At 49.9% G+C, this 21,443-nt stretch overlaps 1 protein-coding gene across 15 annotated transcripts in view; it reads left to right on the top strand.

Moving 5' to 3' along the window:
* The window catches only part of magi1b (membrane associated guanylate kinase, WW and PDZ domain containing 1b), a 282,325-nt gene that overhangs the window by 177,045 nt on the left and 83,837 nt on the right, over positions 1-21,443 (top strand). For all 15 annotated transcript variants that reach the window (XM_039770833.1, XM_039770828.1, XM_039770824.1 and 12 more), the window contains exons 3-4: positions 13,198-13,317; positions 19,986-20,192. In XM_039770833.1, coding sequence (XP_039626767.1) covers positions 13,198-13,317; positions 19,986-20,192 — 327 coding nt within the window. The remainder of the gene's footprint in view (positions 1-13,197; positions 13,318-19,985; positions 20,193-21,443) is intronic.

Below are 21,443 nucleotides of genomic sequence, written 5' to 3' on the forward strand. Positions count from 1 at the left end.
TTTGGGGCGAGCCTCCTTTGTTACCGGGCCTGTCTTGAGGGTCTCGCACCCATCCCTCCATGTTTGTGACTCCTGGTCACGACAGTCACATGTGTTGCTAGCAAGTCCTCTGCTGAGCATCGGGGATCCATAAAGACCATGAGGTATTTGGTAAAGCCCAGAAAGAGATGAAGATGTCATTGCGGTGAATGTGAAAGTCGAAGTGGTCCGTTTTAGGAACTTAATGCACTTGATGAAGGCCCGATGTCGTGTTACGCTTTGTTTTGGCCGCTGATTGTGACAATGCTGAGCGTTGTGGGGTGTGTGTGGGTGAGGCTGCCATGGTGCCACTTTGATGGCAGCAGCGGTGGCCATGTTGGTGACTCTGCACGTGTTCTGAATGGGGGGATGTGAAGAAAACCTGTGTCGTGATTGGCTGGTTTGAAGATGAAGACCACTGGCTGCAGCCTGCTTATGTGACGGTGACATGGCGCCTCATAAATGACAGCTGAGCTCACCAGCCGCTGAGAACGCAGAGGAGGGTCTTCAGGTTTGTGCCGAGTGACTGCAGGAGTCCCAGGCTCGGAGTCGGCCTGTCACCATACCACCACAGTTTAGACTTGGATACGAAACGGAGAGAAGGACTGAGGTTCTGTTACTTCTGTACGCATGAAAATCTTTACGTTGATGATGACAGCCAATAGAAATTTAGTATTGGAGCATTAAGTACAGCAGGCGTCGGCAGTCTCGCCGTTAACCAGCATGCACCTTACGGGCCGCCCACCCACAGTCATAAACTGTAAGTCAACAGAGTGATCAAAATCGCCAAATGGCTGTAAGTGCCACGCTGTTGGTGAGGTGCCATACTGGCACATTGACACGGACCCCATCTGTGAAGAGGCCACCACAGCGGGGCAAACCCACTCAAGTGTCCCTTCAGTCAGCATCCCATAATCCACCGAGTACACGGGCAGATGGAGGAGTAGCGCCACTGAAGAGGGTTAGGGCCTTACAGGATGTGATGAAATCGTACGTAACTCGGTGGCGAGGGAGCCGTACTGCTAAACAGCGTGGTGGGCAGGTGAACATAATCGTAGACCCTCATCTTATTGTGTTAAACGTTTACCTGACCTCCAAAAGGGTTTTCACCGGTAGAAAAACGACCAACGTGTCACATCCCAACCTCGAACGGCGCTGTAACAGGCTGTAAACGCACTTCCAATGGAGCCCACTAGAGGGGGGACGACACTGGCAAACACCAGCAAGACAAATGACAAAGAGCGGACAAAGAGCGGATGGGCAGAGTGGACGAGTGCAGTTCTGATGCTGAAATCCTCATGAATGGTTGAAACACGGAAAAGGAAAAAAACATCGAGTTGATCACAAGAAAGCGCAGAGCTCATCGACATTCGAAATGAACCACCAGGAGCTGTGGGAGACCCCCCTGGATGAGTATGGTTGGGGTGGGCAGTTCCTGGCGGTGAAAAAACACTCGGAACATCAGCCAGGCAGCTTAGAAACATAGGAGGGACGCTCAAAAACAGAAAGTAATTCAAACAATCGACAAAAGTAACATTCATAGAAATGAAAGAATCAAAAGAGAGACCTAAAGTATGACTGTGTGAACAGCAGACCACTGGGGGGCACTGCCCCGGCCGAAACACGACACACACACACCGGACTCCGGCCCTCCGACTTGTGACACTTTGATTGTTGTTGGGCTCTCTGCTGAGTCACACCACCTGACTGGGCGTCCCCAGCACACTAAGATTGCGAAAGTGAAGGCGCCAATCGACGGAGAAGTCGTGCCATGGGACTTTGGTGGTTGCCATCACCACACTTCAGTGTCCTTTGACCTCCTTACACGTGAATGGCGTTTTCAGAAGTGCTGCCTGACCTGCGGCAGCCTGAAGGTCTCACCACTTCATTGGTACAAAGAGCAAATGGCAGATGCCCTTAACCCGTCTGCCCATCACCGCCGAGCATCCATTAAACTCCACAGAGGTGGCACCACCTTTTCTGTGGGAGTCCGGCGTTGTGTTGACGTTTCCCTGGTCGGTGTTCCTTTTAGGCCCCTCACATGTGCTGCCTCGGCCCTCTGTGCCCACTGGTGGCCCATCGCAGATGACAATGAGGATGTGGTGTGATGTGGGAGCGGAGCAGAGTGTGTGACCTCTTGGCTGCTGATCAGCTCCTCCTCCTCCTCCTCCTCCTCGTCTCTCTCACTCTGCTGCACATTTTCCTAAAGCCTGTGGGTGCCATGCCCCGTGGGTCCCAGTCATGTTCCTGTAATTGGGGTGACCCCGTTCTGTTTGGAGAAACTAGAGCAGTAGCTGTGATGTCACCTTGAGATTCCATTATAGACTGAGAATGAGTGGAGATGCCCGCTGCGGGCACAGCTAATGCCTGGCACTGACCAGAAGGTTTTAGAAGTTGTAACGAGGTTGGAAATATGGCAACATAGTGTGTCTGCCATCAGTTATTGAGAAGGTTCTGTCCATGAAGGGCGTCAACAGATTTGAGACTTGCGATTCGGGGGCTCCTGACCCTCCTGCCCTGGCATCTCGTAGAATTCCTCACAAACAGAAAGGGGGCTTCAAAACAGATATGGTGGGAGACAGTTTGTGTGTTTCTTTGGTGTGAAGAATCAAAAATGGAGGAAGGGGGAAGCCCCACATGTCTTTCACTGGTTGGTGGTCTTTCCTGTGACGTCAGGATGCACTGCCCATGGTGGTCCTGCTGTTCTGCAGGGTTTGGAGTTGTAAATGTTGAACGTTTGATATTTACAGTTTGAAATTGGGGTGACACTGACTGACTTCTCAGTAAAGAGTAACCTCTGTGGACCCCCAAATTACCAAATAATCAGTTAAGACCTGCCTGACATCGGGACACCTGGAAGGGCTGAACGTCGTGGCCCACAATCAGCCGATTGTCATGTAATGTACGTCCAGTGTTCCCCTTATGGGTGGTCTTGCCAGTCCCTGTGCTGCCTCTGCCAGGGCCGTTCAGATGTCTCGTATGTCCGTGTTGTTTGTTGATCATTCGGTCTCTTTACGTCTCCGTATGTTTTGTGGGTGGTCCCTCGAGATGCGGGGCTACATGCCCATCTCCCTCAGGGACGGCCCTCAGCCCTTTAAAGTTCTCAGTCCCTTGCGGTTCATTGAATGTGTGTTCTGTTTGCTTGTGTTATATTTTGACCACTTGGCTTTTCTTTTTATTAGTTTTTTTGTTTTGTTTGACTGTTCTTTGTGTTTGTGGTTCTTATTTGCCCCTCTGGTTTGTCTTTTTCTTCTCGGGCAACTTCTGTGCCTCTCAGAACTTAGAATTTTTAGAAAAGGAACCAAGTTGTCGTATTTCTAAAGATTCTCCATCTGCACTTTGTCGTGACTAGCTGGGGTTTGGCAGGTTTTTCCCCCTCTAGCGGGCATTCTGGGTGCATTTTGGGGCTTATTGTGCTGAGGAACCTCAAGATCACAGCAGTATGGATTGTGACACCTGATTTGAACCAAGTGGGCATAGGCAGGATGAAAAGAACTGACGCCCTCTTTGTTTGTTCAGCGAGGTCCAAAATGGGAGCAAAAGTTTAATGTAAATGTGAGCCATAACAGGAGCTGCTCAGGCAGGCCTAATCCAGTTCAGAGTCCCGTGGGTTTGGCATGGTGCCCACCCTAGCAGGAGCCATCTCTCCCAAAGGGGCATCAGTCTGTCGCGGTGCCCCCTCACTCGCCAACGAGCAGAGAGATGCGCTTCAAACGCGGTCCTGGTGCCCCCCTGTGGCTGCAGGATTTTGTTTCTGTCTTTTCCTTTGGCTTGTTGGCCAGGTGCTCGCTTCCCAGTGCCAGTGTTTAGGTGAGGGGAGGGAATGTTCTGGAATGTTGAGGGTCAGAGTTGAAGTGACGAAGCTACGATTGGTGAGCAGTTCTGTTTGTTCCGTGTGGGTTGTTTCATCGTCATTGTGGCTGTCGTCCTACTTTCCCAGGTGGTCTCGTTGTGTGATTTCGTAACGAGCGCCTTAATGAGTCCCATGCCACCTTTTCAATTGCCCCCCAAGGCCTTGCACTTTAACCGTACAGTATGTGATACGTTGTTAAAACTCAAAGTGTCGTCGTAGCTGGCGGATGTCTCTTAACAGGACGCTGGGCAGTAGGGTGGGCCGGGTTGGCCAGTTTAGCGGTAGCTGCCTGTCGGAACCCAAGGGGGAGTCTGGAGGGAATTCAAGAGATGGCGCCCCACGTAGAAGTTGGCGCTTGAGTTGGTCTCAGGGATGCTGAAGAGTGTGACGGCGATGCCCGCTGCTGCTCAGAATAACCTGCAGATTGTGTATCCGTGTGCAGTGAGGGGTCTTACCTGATATGCTTGTGTCACATTTGACGAGTTGTCCAGCGAGTTTCAGTCGTAGCCTTCATTTAGGTAACCTTAGCCAATGGGGGGCGTCACACTCCCTCCGTCTCAAATGGGTAAGCTGGAGGGTCCGGCTGTGTGTGCAGGACAGATGGCAGCCAAATGAACCACTGAATGCTCATCAGGAAGGTTGAGGAATGAGGCTGAACCTGACAAGCAAAAGAGGAGCTCGTCTGTCTGATGTCTCGTACTTGACGTGCTGTCACTCCGTCAGTCCGCGCGCTATTGACTGTCAGCAAAAGGGGGCGGGTACGACTGTGCTAGCAGGTCAGTAAACGCGACGTGGGCTGCGATATCCGGTGGTGACATGGCGCAGTGACTGCGATTGGCACATCTGACGTGCCACATGACAGCGAGTCGCGTGACGTCACCTCGGCCTTGTTTGTTGTGTTGTCCTTAGTGCCGAGAGTAAGACTTCCGTGTTCCATGGATGCTGAATGCAGACACGTGACGGGTAACATGGCCACATAACCAACCGGGTTATGCACAGAGATGGCGACCAGGGTCCCCGAATTCTCTAACCAGGCACCTGGCGTTTATGAAACTTGGCTTCTGTGACTGACTGGGGTCTTAAAATGCACATCAAGAGCTCTCTGCTCCAGCGTTGTGATGACGTGCTGCCCCTCATTTGGGGGTCTCCATTCATTTTGAGAAGCTGATGGGCACTTTCTACGGCTTTTCTCGCGTTGAGTCCACGTCCAGTAGGACATCTCGTGCCCAAGTTGAACCGGGGACAAGAAGCGAATGGTGATTGGAGGTCCTCGAGTGGAGAGTGTCGAGCCGTCCTTTTAAAACTTTGACATTATTACACGGGCAGTAAATCCGAGTGATGGCGCTTCATTATTCATCCTTTAAACGCCAGGCTAAGCAAAAAGAAAAGGAGAACCAGAGAGCTTTAAATGGGGAGGCCGGCGGACCTGCTGCTGCTGCACGGCCCACCCTCTCCCCCTTTGTGTGACGGCCATGTATCGAAATTCATTGTTCGTGTTCCAGATGGCCTGTGAAAACCTCTTGGAATGCCATCTGCCAGGCGTGTGTCCAGCCGTCCGCCTGTCGCTCCGCCCCGAGGGGTGGGCCGCCTATTCTTTTTCTCTCGCCCCCCTCCACCTCTCAGTAGCCTACAGACAGTAATCACTCCACTCAGGGGGCTTCTTTTGTAAGGCTGACCTCCTGTGATACACGTCTGCTTGAAAAAGAAACTTTTTTTTTTGTGGTGGTCTTTGTCATTTTCTTCTATTGTTAGTCAAGGGTGCCAGCTTGTGTTTATGAGCCCACTTGTGGTGGCTGAAGCCGCTCCAGTTTGGAGGTTTTCCTCCATTTCATTAAGCCTGTTACTTTGGATGTGCACCTGTGCTGCTACGAGGAGCTTCTGTGTGCCATCATGTGGCGTTTGGAAAGCGTCTTTCACAGCTCGAATACAGCAGGCGAGCAGGGTTGGCGTGAGGGTGACAGACTGCGACTGAGTGACCAGGCTGAGCGCTGGCAGCCCACAGGTTCTTGATGTTGTATCGACTCCGGTTATGCAGACTGGACGGTAAACGTTTTTCTTCTTGAGGTCATTAAGTGTCCACCCGCCCTCGGGTGATGGGCACAGACCAGCTGGTTTGGTGTTTGCATGTTCTTCCAGGGTGTGCTCCTTCTGTGCCCTAAAGATCTGCTTGTTAACTGGAGACTCCGTGTGCGTGTGGTATGTGGTGGCCATGTCACACGACGCGACTCGCCCAGTGGTTTTAAGTTGCAGACTTCAGTTGGTGCCAGTCGCAGTGTGACAGTTGTGTGATCACCAGTGACTTGGCCCAACCAGCCTGTGGACTAAGCTTGCAGGGGCGGGGCCTAGGTGTGCATGTGAGAGCTGACAGCCAATTGGGTTTGGACTAGCACTCGCCCTCCTCCCCTCTGGTCAGGCAGGACCACCGTGTGACGCCAGGGGTTTGTCAGTCCGTCCATTTTTTAAAGCTGCTTATCCGGGCAGGGAGATGGGGAAGGTGAGGCCTATCCTGGGCACAAGGCGGGCACACTGGGCACCAGCCTGTCATATTGTACGTCTTTTTCTTTTTACATTTCCTGTTTAATCAAACGACTCTCTTTAGCGCCCTCTGTCTGCCCCCTCAGAATTAATGTTATTGTGACTTGCGGAGACGCTCGCCGCTGCCATGACATTTACTGGACGGGGGGGCCCTCTTCCTTTTTGTTTCTTTTTGATTTGTTACTTGTTACGTTACTTGTTACCTTCAATTAACAAAAGGCTGTGAGTAACAAGTGAGGCGACACCCTGGCTAATTAGCCAACTTGGTGCCATCTTTACCTGTGTGCGAGTTTATTACCAAGTTCAGCGGGGGCTTTATATAAATAAAACATATCGAGGAGCAAGCGGGGGGACTGAAGGAGGAGCGGGCGGTGTGGCCCTAAGGCCTCTGAAGCACTCTGAAGGTTTAGGCAGCGACTGCCGTGAGACGCGTTACAAACGTGAGGTACAAATGAAAGTGAAACGATGGACAGGTACGCCGACTTGTCGACAAGTTGTGGCTCTTTATTACATGTCCCGCTGCGGTTTGTCTTCCCTCAGAACATCTGCCCATCGGTACCCGACACGACTACTCAACTGTAACTTGTGTGCTCTCCCCGCCATGTAGGATGTGCCTGATTGAATCGATCCTGACGACTACTCCAAAAGCGCATGCAGCCTTTAACCACTGGGTTGTGCCCCACTTTTGGGTTGTGGGTTGCCATTGTAAAGCGAGAGGGTCACCACTCGCCCCTTCGAGAACCGCGCATGAATCCCACCCCTTGCTCTGATGATTGTCCCCGAATTGCCAAGGGGGACCACCCAGGCTCTGACAATCGCGCTCGATTCGCCAGAACACTTCTGTATATAAATATATAGCGCTAGAGTGGGCTCAGCCTCAACGTGGGGTGAGCCAGGTGGTCTTACACATCTTCGTACATTGCATTGTCTTGTGGTCTTGGTATTAAAACGTAAAATCTGTTGTACTTATCTGCCTCCCCAAACTCTGGACCTGGGCGTGCCGAGACTTACGGTTCAAGGTGGGTTTTCTCCCAGGCTTCAAGCAGGAAGCGGTCTACAGAGAGACAAAGAGGGGAAAACCAGCAGCAAAACGAATAAAAACGAGTAAAGAGCAAAAAGTCTGAAACAATCTGACGCTTTATGACGAGTGAAGTCTTAGCACAAAAGGAATAGAAATATACCAAAGTATCAAGAAAAAAAAAAAGAGCCCCCCAAAAGGGACAGGGTACATCATTAAACACACCCCCCAGAACTGAAAGCACATAAATAATGAATACTCGGAAAGGCAGAAAAGGAAACATAAAAAAGAAGAAAACCAGCGATGCTCCATTTCAGCCCCGATCCAGACCCACGATGACACTTGACAAAAACTTTCTGCCATTGCCCCCTGTAATGTTATTTACAGAAGTGGCACAGCATGACGGAAACGTTAATTCCACTTATCACATATGTGACGAGCGCCAGTCTATTGTGCCTTTAGTCTCCATGATGAGCTAAGATAAACGAAGGACATTAATTACCAAGGGGCCTTATTGTCATGTGTCTCTTGTGCCTCATGTCACCACTCCCTGGCACCACCGTTAATCCGTCACTACGTCGCCCTCTGCTGTCTGAAGTCTCTTATGATCTTAATGTTCTGTCTGCATACTTTGGTGAAATTTTTACTTGCATGTGCTAATCCCCGACTGGCGCCATGTTAGGTCAGCAATACGACTCTGCCAGTCAACATGAATATGACGTCGGTTCCGACTCCAGTGAGGTGCGCGCTGGACTGTGCTTCCTGCTGAGCATGTCAGGGTCCAAGCAGGTGGTACAACTGTTGAAGATGACGCACCGCCATTGACAGACTCGGGCACTGATTATGCTTTGGTGTACTTTTCTGTTCTACTGTTTTGCTCGCAGCGCTCCTCACAAATCCACAAAGTTACCATAAGAGTGACACTCAAAATAAAACTGTAAAAAGTGTGCATGGAGCGCCGTCTCCTACAAATAAAATGGAAATAAATTCAAAAACGTAGGGGAGCCTTTCTGTTCTCTTCCTGCTTTTTCGTTTGAAATTTTTCTGCATTAAACCCAAGCAGAGTGCGGACCCTGAGAGTTGAACGTTTTCAGCCTTCACTGAATTGTGCACGTGGTGGGCCGTGAGTTTGGTCTGAGAGAAGCCGCGCTGCTCCCCTTGCTTATTAGCCAGGACGTCCCGACTTGACCTGCTTATTTTATACTCTCGCTCACCGACATTAAAATGTCCAAAGCAAACTAGCAGAGCGTAGGTGAAGACGGACCCAATCCGAGATTTGAGAAAAGTTCATGGCTTCCTTGGACGGAGACTCCTTTGGTGTTTTTGTTCCCATTGGCAAATTCCTGAGGTCTCGTCCTGCCTGCCTGCCTGCCCCGTGATGCTTGTTCTTTGAGAGCCGATGGCGTTTATTCTAAAATCGGTTGTTAGTTTGTGTAGTTTTGGTAAAAAAGAGCGCCCACCCCGTGGACACAGACGACGACGTTTGACTCAATACACAGGATGAAGAAATAGCAACAAGTAAAGAAAAGCAAATTAAAGTTACTTGAGAAAAATAATCCACAAAAAATATACACTTACATAAGGCAGGCGAACAGTTAACAGGAAGAGAGTCCTTAAACATAGAATTGACCGTCAGGTGACCAGGTCAGGTGACCAGGGTGAAAAATACAAATCTGTCAAGGGTCCCAAAACGAAAGACCACCCAGATACACCTGGACATTCTGCTTAAGTCGTTCTTTCTTATTTTATTTTCGGTTTTGTCTTAGAGGGGTCGACGCGGGGGCCTTGTGACTGGTTGGGATATCCGTTTGGGGTCACGGGCGGTGGATCAGGCGGATGCCACTACAAAAGAACCAGAAAAGAAAACCGAGGAAGTAAAGAGGAGGAAAGATTGCATATTCTTAGAAGAGGGCGATAACTCTGTGCCTGTCTGATTTATGAAAGTGCAGCCACGCTTTTTAGGAGGTGTGTGAAGTGGTCCACGGCGTCTCCCTGTTGGTGGCGTAGTCCAGACATTTGTCGTGTAACTGACGGTTCAGCACTTCACTTTTTAGTCTTGCCTCTTGGACTAATAAGCAGACCACCATTAGACAGTGTGGGGAGAGGACAGGCCCTCCAAAATACAGAATTCGCCGATTATTTGAGGCTTTATGCAGCATCAGTAACATTTTCAAGTCGAGTCTAAAAGACACGGGTAACCAGTGTAACGACGCCAGGACTGGTGTGATGTGCTCCGATTTTCTTTTTCTGTTGCATTCTGGGCCGTCTGACCGAATGAGGTCTGTCTTCGGGGGTCCAGGGAGGAGTCCAGGGAGGAGTGTGTGGTGATCATCAAGCCAACGGAAAACAGCAGCGTGAATTCATTTCTCGGCCTCTTGCTGTGTTACCTTTACAAACGTTCCTTAAATGGAAACCTGGTGGTCGTGCGTTTTTAAAATGTAGGTCAGAGTCTGTGTTCTCGCCTGAATTCTTCACTTCCACCTTGACTTTTGATACCAGGGGGTCGAGTTTATTTCTCTTGCCACCCCATTGTTTCCATTTGTACTAATTACTGAGGTTTCAGACGGCCATTTTTCCTCGCCGTGTTTGTTTTGCAGGTGCCGTCTCTTTTCTTCCAAGCAGTTCGAGCTCTTTGGCTGACAAGTAGCTCAGCCTTTTCCCATCTTGTTGTCCCAGCTTGTGCCCTTCGTATCAGGTTGGCAGAAGTTGGTTGGCGGACATCGACGTTTCTGACCAGAACAGCTGAAGACGGCGTATGTTCCACGCTCACTTTGCTACTGTAAATGTTTCATTTGATTTTATTTTGAGGAGGAGACATGCAGGTGCCCATAACAGCAAAACCCAACTTGACCCGACCAGATCGCATCTTGTAGTTTGACTGCGTGTGCCTTCACTGCGGTGGTCCGCGTGTTTAGATAGAAGCCGTCTGTTGTGACGGTGGGGCCTGCTTAATGAATATCTTCGCTGGCACGGGGTGGTGATGTGAAGGAGTGTCTGGTGAGCGGTGCCAACATCTCAATGGCAACATATGGTTGGCACTGTGGTGTGAAATCGCCTTTAACATGCAGCTCACCCCCCACGGGCCGTAGACTTGACGGCCAGCGGCGCTAGAATTCGATTTGGGGGTCGTGTGTCTGCTTATGCTGTTGATGTTTTGGGTCAGATGTTGGTAAGACGACGATGACATTGTTGAGCATTTGGAAAATGTCCTTTGAGTTCACCCCGAAAAAAATGGATCTTGGTGAAGACATCTGCCCAGACACCTTAAAATAAGGCGGTGGCGGTGGGCTTTATGGGTCAAAGTCGTGCACGTCTTTGGGTTTAAATGGCTCGTAGCAGGCCACCCACATAGACACGGACCCCAACAGTATATTAATACTGCCAAGAGCCCGCTTTAGTGTGGCATGTCTGTATCCAAGCAAGATTGCCAGGTTCACCGTGGGTGCTGCCACGTCTATTTTATTATTATTATTATTATTTGCACCCCCTGTGAAGCCCGTTTTTGTGCACTTCTGGGATTGTCCAAGATTGTGGACACAACCCAGAAGCCCCAGCGTTGTGAAGTGACCTTTCCACTGACCCCTTTGACCCTGCGCTGGTCTGCCTTTACTGCTTTTGGACTTTCTTGCTGTGCCCCCTCCCCTGGCTGTGACTTTTGCTTGTGATTTCCTGGTTTTCACGTTGGCTGCTTTATGCGTCTCGCTCTTCATTCGTCACTCAAATGGCCGCCATACACACATTGATGTGAAGTGCCTGTTGAGCTGCCCCACATCGAGGGCACCCCAGCTGGGCTTTGAACCCGGGGCCATTTGCTGTGAGGCCTACAACACAACGGTTTTAGTTTTGTGTTCCTAAGAATTTCTTACCAACACTCCGACTTCACTTCAGTTACTTTTGTGCGGTGCTGCCCGACTCCGCAGTACAAGAAAATGGCCGCCCGTGGCAGAACGTTGGACTCATCCCGATGTCCAGTTATGCAAGATGTCGAGATTTTTGGCCCTCTAGTCCATGCAGGAAATTCCAGCCACATGATTAAAACGTCAAGCAATGGTCCGACCTCAGGGGCTCAACTCCTAATGGGACACAAGGGACCGCAGAACTGAAAAAATGGGGATATGATCCTGCTTTTGATATTTGAGTCTTTACCGGTGGTCCTCACCCTGTAAGTGAGAAGATTCAGAATGACGTTTCCTGTGAAGACCCCCAATGAGGACCCAACGCAGATCGCTTCTTCTTTCTGTAATATTTTGACGCCATGTCTTTCTTTCTTCACAGTGACCACCTCTCTCTCTTTTTTTTTGCCCCTCACTCCATGGGCCCCCAGGCCTTTGGGTGTCCACTCCACTCCATTACAGAGTGACCCATTAGCCCGCTGACACATTGGGTCCTGGCAAAGCAGGATGGCAACGGAGAGACCAGACCCTAAACCTGTGGGATTTTATATAGCGCCTTCCTGACATCCAAAGTGACATGTCCCAGTTTGGAGGTCGCCTGGGTCTCGCAGTTGGTGAACATGCGGCCTTAAGCTGTGTGGCGGAGTGAAGAAGATGATGGGTCAGACAGACAGAACTTCAGGCAGTCGGCCAATAAGGGACATGGGATGATTTGGGGGCCGTGGTGGACACCCTGCTCTTTACTTTTATGACCACAGAGAGTCAGGACTTTGGTTTTATATCTCATTCAAAGGATGGTGTCATTTTTTGCAGCACAGTGTCCCTGTCACTTCACTGAGGGCCATTGGGATCCACACTCGGACCACAGGGTACGCACCCCCTGCTGGCCTCTTCCAGCAACAGCCCAAGCTGCTTCTTTGTGGTCTGCCATCCAAGTACTGGCTGGGCCCGAACAGGGTTAGCTGCAGGTGGGTGACCTGTTCTGAAGGGCAGGTGGTGTGGCACAGTGCCCCCCTCCATTGTCACCATTTCTTTAAAGCGCCTTTTTACTCCCCAGGCTGGCACCCTCTGGCTGTGGTGTTTCCCGCGCTGTGTTTTTGGCTCTGTGATGTGTGAGGGCACATGGCAGTGCTGTCCATACTGTGCCATACGGTACTTGTGTCATTCAAGAGGTGGTCCTTACTGGGTTGTGTCTGATTTTATTTTTCCATACGTTCACATTCTCGTAGTCCGTCAGTCAGTTAATCCCCTGTGACGCCATCGATGTGCCCGTTTCCCGTCATGGGTTGTCAAGATGAGCAACTGATGAACCGTTGCTGCCATTTTAAGAACTGCATGTGTCCTTGCTGACCCCCAGGTATATAAAGACGGACCCCGAAGACCAAGAAAAGCGCAGCTGATTGTCCACACGCTGTGCCTTTTATTATTTTTTTTTCCCCCCCGTCTGTATTATTTAGTGCCATGTTAATTCTTTCTATCTACCTGTCTCCCAGGGGTCCTGGTGCTCTCCTTTCCTGGGTAGACTAACCAGCGTCTGAGTGAGCAGGCAGTGAGTTGCTGTGCCAGGCGCTCGGGGCTGCTTTCTGCCTGGCAGGGGTTGTGGGTGTGACGCTGGAGGATATCAATGTCCTATCAATCTCCACACGTGTCTCTCTCGTTTGTGTCTAATTCCCATCTCTGTTTCGTTTGCCTCTTCTCTTCTGTGTTGCCCTTTGGCTGTCATACCTGAAGTACACAAAGCTTTTGTCTGCTGGGGCTTTCCGGTGTTTAGGGGGGGCACTCTCTCCTGTCCCGTCTTTGTTGCCTTCCTGTTGTTTGCGCAGCTGCTGTTGTCGGAGTTAACGTCGAGGGCTCACAGGATGTTTGTTGCTCTTTTCCAGGCACGACCCGCCCGCCCCGAGAAGGAGAGGTCCCAGGTGTAGACTACAACTTCCTCACAGTGGAGGACTTTTTGGATCTTGAAAAAAGTGGAACTCTTCTTGAAATCGGGACATATGAAGGTACTGGTTTGTCTTTTGAGGCCTCTGATCTGCCGTCTCCCTTCTCTGCACGCCTTCGTCCAAAGCCATTCCTGTCTCTGCAGTCTGCTGGTGGGCAGCGTGCCATTGGGGAATGGGGGTGACATTCGCTGGTGGATCTGGGTGCTCTGCCCGTGTCCAGACGCACAGCTTTATGAACATGGGCTGCAGGAAGCTTCATGTGAGCGGGCGCTTCATTCACAAGTCTGCGGTTCTGTCCATATTTCCAAAATGAAAAGTAAGAGGAGAAAAGGTGGAGCAGAAAACGACAGATTAGTGCAGGGACAGTCACAGAAGGGCCACCCATTGACACTGTGACTTGTGTGCCACGTCCACCTATGATGCCTGAAGTGAGAGTCCAGTCGGCCACCATGTATAATTGTAAATGTGACTGAAAAGTGGGCAAAACCTGCAGCTGTGACAGCCCCCCGAGATCAGAGCTTAGTACGTGTGAGGTAGCAAGTGTCACACCCAGGGGACACGTAAAGCAGCGCCTCGCGCAGAGTAACCCACCCCTCAATAAAGTGAGCCAAGATGATGGATGAATGAAATCCTGCCCTCCAGTGTTCAAGGACCCAAGGACCCTCTGAAGAGACACAGGAGTCCAGTCTACATCTCACGACACCGGATAGCGTCCATGTCTCACAAACGGGGGGGACCAGGACTCTAAAGACTTGGACCTTCGTCCTTTTGCAGATATCAGGAGCGCCACACACCCCTTTCTGGTGACCTCATGACCCCCCATGCTCTCCCAATCCGTCTACCGACTTTATAGGAAGAGTCACATGAATGTCACTGCCGAGATCAGTAAACCTCTCAATGACGAGGTTGACACCCTCTGTGAGGACAGACCCACTGCTGATGGCCGTGCTCACGAGGTCATTAAAGGCTTGGCTCTTGGTTTTTATTAGGACCCTCGCAAACCCAGACACTCAGCCTCTCGAGGTCCCCCATCAGAGCCTCCATTGAAGATCACAGCATCGTCTGCAAAGTCAAGATCGGCGAATCTTTCTTCGCCAACAAATATCCCTCAGCCGCCGGACCCCCAAACCTGCCCAACACCCAGTCCATACAAGCACTGTACAGAGGAGGAGCAGGAACCCTAAAATCAACTGGTGAAAACACTGAGGGTCCGCCTCGACTCTTTACAGCACTCCCAGTACCAGGAGTTGGGCACACAGAATTCTACAGTTAGTGAACTCGAAGCGTAGACATGTCAGGAGGTCGATGTCTTCTCGAACGTTAGAGGAGGTGCCACTCTGATTAAAATGGCTGGCACGCTGCGTTTACCCAAGAGTGCTGACTACTTATAGAAAGAAACGACGACTGCACTGGAATGGACCCAACTACACGTTATCACCCCTCTTGTGATAAGGGGTCACCGCAGTATCTGTAGATCAGGTGGGGCACACCCAGCTTCACGGATGAGGCGCCCCGGTGGGATTTTCATAGGGTCCTACATGAGAGGGTAGAAGTGGGAGTTTAAGGCGCAGTATGGAGATTGGGGTGCAAAATTGACTGGGAACAGTGGGCTCTGGTTGTTAAGAATAAGCAGATGTTGAAAGTGGTGCCCAGTAAGGGGGGCAGTGCCAGGGCTGCTGCGCTTATTAAATTACAAAAAAATGACCTGAACATCCGGTTAAGACAAAATGAGGAGAATCCTGTTGGGACCGGGAGAGCACACCGGCTTGGGCCGAATGGTGACAGAAAGATGGTAGATTTGAACACACAATGGCAGTCCACCATATGAGAAGGACCCTTGTAGCAGCGGCAGGGGGCTGATCACCGTCGACACCCAGATGGTGTACAGGAGCCGTCGAGGAGGTGCGCTGGATGTGGAGTACAAGTCAAGGTACATACCACACTGCTGAGGCCTCCCTGGGCGCTGTGTGAAGCATTGGGCTCCATATTGGAAGCACTGGAGAAAGTCCAAGGAGAAAAGCGACAAGGCGGGTCGGAGGAGTGAAAGCCGTGAGGAGAGGCTGAGGGAGTCGGAGCAAACAAACCGAGGGGCACAGGATCGACTCTCCTCAGCACTGATTTTATTTCTGGGGTCCCATTTAATCTCTGGAATTTTCTTCTGCGTCAAACAGAGGAGAAGAAACAAAGAAAAAGAACTCGGTGCCTTCTAGGGTCAGTACTGGAGAAGAACCGAAACACCCACATTTTAAAACGCTGTGCTATCAGCATTTTGGGAGTGAACTCCAGTGTTCCTCTCGGTCTCCCCCGTTGAGCCCCCCATTCCCTCAACACTCACTAATGGCGTTAGACGAAAACGAGACAAGATGCTTAGACGCGATCAGGACTTGACTTCAAGGGTTAGGGTCAGTAGGGGACGAGGCTTCACACAGTGCCTGGAGTCGGACGGTGTGGGCTGTTGGGCTTATCCGTTTATGTGCTTCAGAACCGTTTTGGGACTGCGGACGAAGAGTTTTAGTTCTGCTCCACCACTCCCTGGCGCTGAGCGGCACGGCTGCCACCTTTATTTCCAATTCCCTGAATGAGGAGACCCAACCAAGAAGTTGTGCTGTTTGTGTTTCCAGGCCAGCTTTTCACTTTAAACGTCGCACACACACACACACACACACACACACAGGAAGGCTTTGTTACGCTCTGAGGTCAGCAGAGGTTGACGTGGCCTTTGTTTGTTTTCTTCTTGATTGTCCCCTCGTGTCGATTTCGGCACTCGCTGCCCGACTGTTGGCTCACTTTTACACCAGCGCTTTCCTTTGAGGGATGCCAGCAGTTTCCTGCCATTTCGTCCCACTGATTCCCATCTCCGCCCTCAGCTCATCCATCCATTTATTTATTTTGTTTCATCTCTCCTCCCCCACGTCAGTCACGGGGGGTCCTTTCCTGTCAGGAACAGGCGTGGGGCAGGGCTGGTTACTTCTCCCCCCCCACACTCTCCTGCCAGCTTGTTCCTAAAGTGTCACCGCAGTGTGGCTTGACAGCAGAGGAGGACCACTGGTGGATGGCTGTGTGGCCCTGTGCTTGCGTGCGTGTGGTGTTGTTGTCGTGTGCTAAATGAATAAGTGACAGTGTCACAGGTAAAGATGCCAGGGGATTGGCGCCTGACGTCAGTTCTTTGTTGTGCTGCCTGCTGCAGGAACTTGAGCTCCTCTCATGTAAACCGAGTTGTTTTGATGTTTCGTCGGAAAGCAGCCAGCGTGTCACATCCAGCCCTGAAGGGGGGCCGTAAATAGCCAGTAGGCTTGAAGGGGCGCCGCTGTCACGTGTGCAGAGCCCGTGTGCTAAACAACATGCAACACGTCGCCACTCTTAGGCACCACAGTTACTGAGAGATGTGAGAGGTGCTGTGTAATGTGCCACGTGACGGAGAGATGGGAGGCAGGTGGGAGTGAAAGGCACTATATGATGTGTTTAGGGGGTCCTTATTGTCCCGTGAGGTCTTACTTGCATGTACTAATCAACCTGTTGTAAGTGCTGATGGATACTCATACAAGGCACCTGCAGTGGGCAGGTGCTCTGCCAATGGACTGCTTGTGCCCGGTGCATGCTGGGATCGGCTTCAGCTTCCTTGTGACCCTGTTCTGGACAAGCAGGTTAAGAAACGTGATTTATAACAGAGAGACAGACAGGCGTAGATCGATGTGAAAGGCGCTATATCATATGCTTGTAGGGTTCTTATTGTCATGTGAAATTCTTGTGCTAATCAGCATGTGAGTAGAAGAACCTGAGCTCAAAATGTCTGCCCACCTTACCCCCTTATTGAAGGAATCCCTGGCTGCACTGCCCTCTAGTGCTTGAGCTCTGTTATTGCATCCTTATTGTCTCGTGTGCAGAGTCGAGTCCAGCAAAAGTGGTACCTGCCTGTGCTAATCAGCACCTGACCTGACTGTGAAGCCTTTACCTTCCTTACCTGAAATAATAGTAGCCCTAACCTGACGATGTCGCCCTCCGGTGTCCGGACTCTGTCTTACGTCTACAGGGTCATTGCTGTTAGGTGCGTGGGGTCCACAGATGTGCCCCTCTTCTGTCTGTGAGGTCCTAAACACCTGCATTCCTTATTCCTCATCAACACACTTTGTGCATTTCACCCACAAAGAGTCACATCATAAGGGGGTGGGTGTGTTGGTGAATTACTGTGCCCTCAATGGCAGTGGCACTCTGTGCAGGTTGGTCCTTACCTTGTGCCCACTGATGCCAGGATAATTTCTAGGCCTCATAATAGGTGTGGGAATGAGAGTGGATGTGGGAAAAGTGAGCCTTATGTACTGCTGTCACTCGGTCTCGCTATCGATCGCATTACGCTGATGTATCTGTAGATAGAGTGTACTTGTACCACGGGGCATCTGTTATAGATGTGTGTGTGTGTGTGTGTGTGTGTGTGTGTGTGTATATAGTGCCTTATCTAACTGTCTGGCTACCTCCCTGTCTATCATATAGTGCCTTTACAGCTATCTATCTATCTATCTATCTATCTATCTACAGTGGTGTGAAAAACTATTTGCCCCCTTCCTGATTTATTATTCTTTTGCATGTTTGTCACACAAAATGTTTCTGATCATCAAACACATTTAACCATTAGTCAAATATAACACAAGTAAACACAAAATGCAGTTTTTAAATGATGGTTTTTATTATTTAGGGAGAAAAAAAATCCAAACCTACATGGCCCTGAGTGAAAAGTAATTGCCCCCTTGTTACAAATCACCTAACTGTGGTGTATCACACCTGAGTTCAATTTCCTGATTACTGCCACACCTGTTTCAATCAAGAAATCACTTCAATAGGAGCTGCCTGACACAGAGAAGTAGACCAAAAGCACCTCAAAAGCTAGACATCATGCCAAGATCCAAAGAAATTCAGGAACAAATGAGAACAGAAGTAATTGAGATCTATCAGTCTGGTAAAGGTTATAAAGCCATTTCTAAAGCTTTGGGACTCCAGCGAACCACAGTGAGAGCCATTATCCACAAATGGCAAAAACATGGAACAGTGGTGAACCTTCCCAGGAGTGGCCGACCAACCAAAATTACCCCAAGAGCGCAGAGACGACTCATCCGAGAGGTCACAAAGACCCCAGGACAACGTCTAAAGAACTGCAGGCCTCACTTGCCTCAATTAAGGTCAGTGTTCACGACTCCACCATAAGAAAGAGACTGGGCAAAACGGCCTGCATGGCAGATTTCCAAGACGCAAACCACTGTTAAGCAAAAGAACATTAGGGCTCGTCTCAATTTTGCTAAGAAACATCTCAATGATTGCCAAGACTTTTGGGAAAATACCTTGTGGACTGATGAGACAAAAGTTGAACTTTTGGAAGGCAAATGTCCGTTACATCTGGCGTAAAAGGAACACAGCATTTCAGAAAAAGAACATCATACCAACAGTAAAATATGGTGGTGGTAGTGTGATGGTCTGGGGTTGTTTTGCTGCTTCAGGACCTGGAAGGCTTGCTGTGATAGATGGAACCATGAATTCTACTGTCTACCAAAAATCCTGAAGGAGAATGTCCGCCATCTGTTCATCAACTCAAGCTGAAGCGATCTTGGGTGCTGCAACAGGACAATGACCCAAAACACACCAGCAAATCCACCTCTGAATGGCTGAAGAAAAACAAAATGAAGACTTTGGAGTGGCCTAGTCAAAGTCCTGACCTGAATCCAATTGAGATGCTATGGCATGACCTTAAAAATGCTAGAAAACCCTCAAATAAAGCTGAATTACAACAATTCTGCAAAGATGAGTGGGCCAAAATTCCTCCAGAGCGCTGTAAAAGACTCATTGCAAGTTATCGCAAACGCTTGATTGCAGTTATTGCTGCTAAGGGTGGCCCAACCAGTTATTAGGTTCAGGGGCAATTACTTTTTCACACAGGGCCATGTAGGTTTGGATTTTTTCTCCCTAAATAATAAAACCATCATTTAAAAACTGCATTTTGTGTTTACTTGTGTTATATTTGACTAATGGTTAAATGTGTTTGATGATCAGAAACATTTTGTGTGACAAACATGCAAAAGAATAAGAAATCAGGAAGGGGGCAAATAGTTTCTCACACCACTGTATGTATCTATCTATCTATCATATAGCGCCTTTCACTGTATCAGTGATGTCGTGACAGTTTTTGCTCTCTGTTCTTCTCTCTCGGTCCACATGAAAGTTGACAGCCATTGTGGTCGATTGTGTCCCACCAGCCCTAGACCCCCATCCCCCATACCCCCAGTGTGTCTTGTGTTGGTTGGCGCTTTCTCTCCCCGTTTTCTAGTGTTTTAAGTCGCCCCGCCAAGCCGCAGATTCTGCTTCCTTTGTGTGTGTCAGCATCGCATCGTCGCAGGCGTCAAGTTGCTACCCGAGGTAACCTTTTGTGCGCCTGAGCCCACTGAAAAGCCATTAGCCGAGATTCCGATGTAATGAAGTGAAGTTGTGCCTCCATTGTTTCACTCCTGCATGCTCGCTGCACCCAAACAATGCCATTTCTCTCGTCTCCGTAATTTTACCATGAATTGTAATTATCTTGGTGTTTGTGTCCAGCATTCACGCACGTCCACCAGCAGGGCCGAGAGCCCCACATTGTCCTTACAAAAGGGTGATGGCGACTGTCTTGGCTTTTTGGGGGCGATTGAGGGGTTTGTGGTGTGAGAGTTTTTTTTTTTTTAATATGCAAATGTCCTCTTGTTGCCCAGGTAACTATTATGGAACACCCAAGCCTCCAAGCCAGCCCCCCAGTGGGAAAGTGATTACCAGCAATGCTTCACAAGAAAGCCAGGCCGGCTCCCAGCACTCCACTCCGAAGAGAACCAAGTCCTACAATGACATGCAAAATGCTGGCATAGTCAACCCGGAAAATGAAGATGATGAAGAAGTCCCTGAAATGAACAGTAGCTTTACAGGTAAGCCCCCCTCGAAACCCCCACCTCGTGCCGTCCTTAAGTGCTGATGTCCATCACGAGAGGCCCATTAGGTTAAAACGAATGAATGAATCAGAAAATGGCTGTGGCCGGGCATCATGGAAACCTGAATGTGCTATGAGGGGGCTCAGATAATTTAGGGAGCTTGAAGGGAGGAGATGACCGATGTGGGCTACGCTCACCTCCACCATCAGAGCACATCAAACAGATTGAAAGACAAAGCAAGGAGGAGGCCTGAGTCCCAGCTGGGGTGTGAATGGTCGTCTCTGGGCGACTGGCCGCCTCAGTCTGGCACCTGGCACTCGCACCTTTTTGATCTTCAGCCTGGGAGGTGTTGCTAATGTCTGGAGAGCCCAGCAGCCCCTGACTTCCTGTGAGTGTAAAGGTAAGAGAGGCTCATCCATCTCAGTTGGCTACACAGATCTTCAGGCTGCACGCTGAAACCAAATGTGGGGAATGGCGTAGCTACAGAGGAAAGTGCGGACCACCAGCTCTGACCACCATTCTCTGTTGGACAGTTAGAACTCGCCTCACCTCACCAAGCATGTGAACAGGTAGTGTTCCCGCCGCAGATTTGCTCTCTTTGCACCCCTCATTAAATGAGAGCATCGTGTAAAGGTGCCATCGCCTCCTGTGATGTGACGATTCGTGTGCTGCGCAGAAGGGAGGCCGCCGTGGATGTCACTTCACAGATTGTGGCTCGGTGTGTTCGGAGGTGACAAACGTGCTGCTAAGCAAAGCTGTTGGGATTCTGAAAGTCTTTAACACGCCGGAGGGACGCTGCCAGAAAACTCACTCAAGGTCAGGCCAGCACTTCTTTGATTTGAATATATAAATATGTGCATAGAAGACGCTGTATAGGGTGTGAGTGTGTGTGTGTGTGTGTGTGTGTGTTAAATCAGATCAACTTTAGTAATCCTGAGGGCCTGATGTGCCAATGTGAAGAAACTTCAAAGGCAAGCAACACGTCTCAGAATGGATATGAAAGACTCTACATAAGGACAATACGTTTGAAAGGCAGTATATAAATGAACAGACGTGTGACATAGGGAGACGTGACAGGCGCTATATAGCCGGTGGGTAGACATGGGAGAGGCGTTACGTGATCAAATGATCAATACACTGTAAAACTGGAAGGTAGATGTGAAAGGCGCTATATATTTAATGGCGGTGCACTCCATATGAAAGGCACTCTAAACTAGATACATAGGGAGACTTGTGCAGGGCACCACA

Source organism: Polypterus senegalus, chromosome 12 (genome assembly GCF_016835505.1).
Source record: "Polypterus senegalus isolate Bchr_013 chromosome 12, ASM1683550v1, whole genome shotgun sequence".
Lineage (NCBI taxonomy): Eukaryota > Metazoa > Chordata > Cladistia > Polypteriformes > Polypteridae > Polypterus > Polypterus senegalus.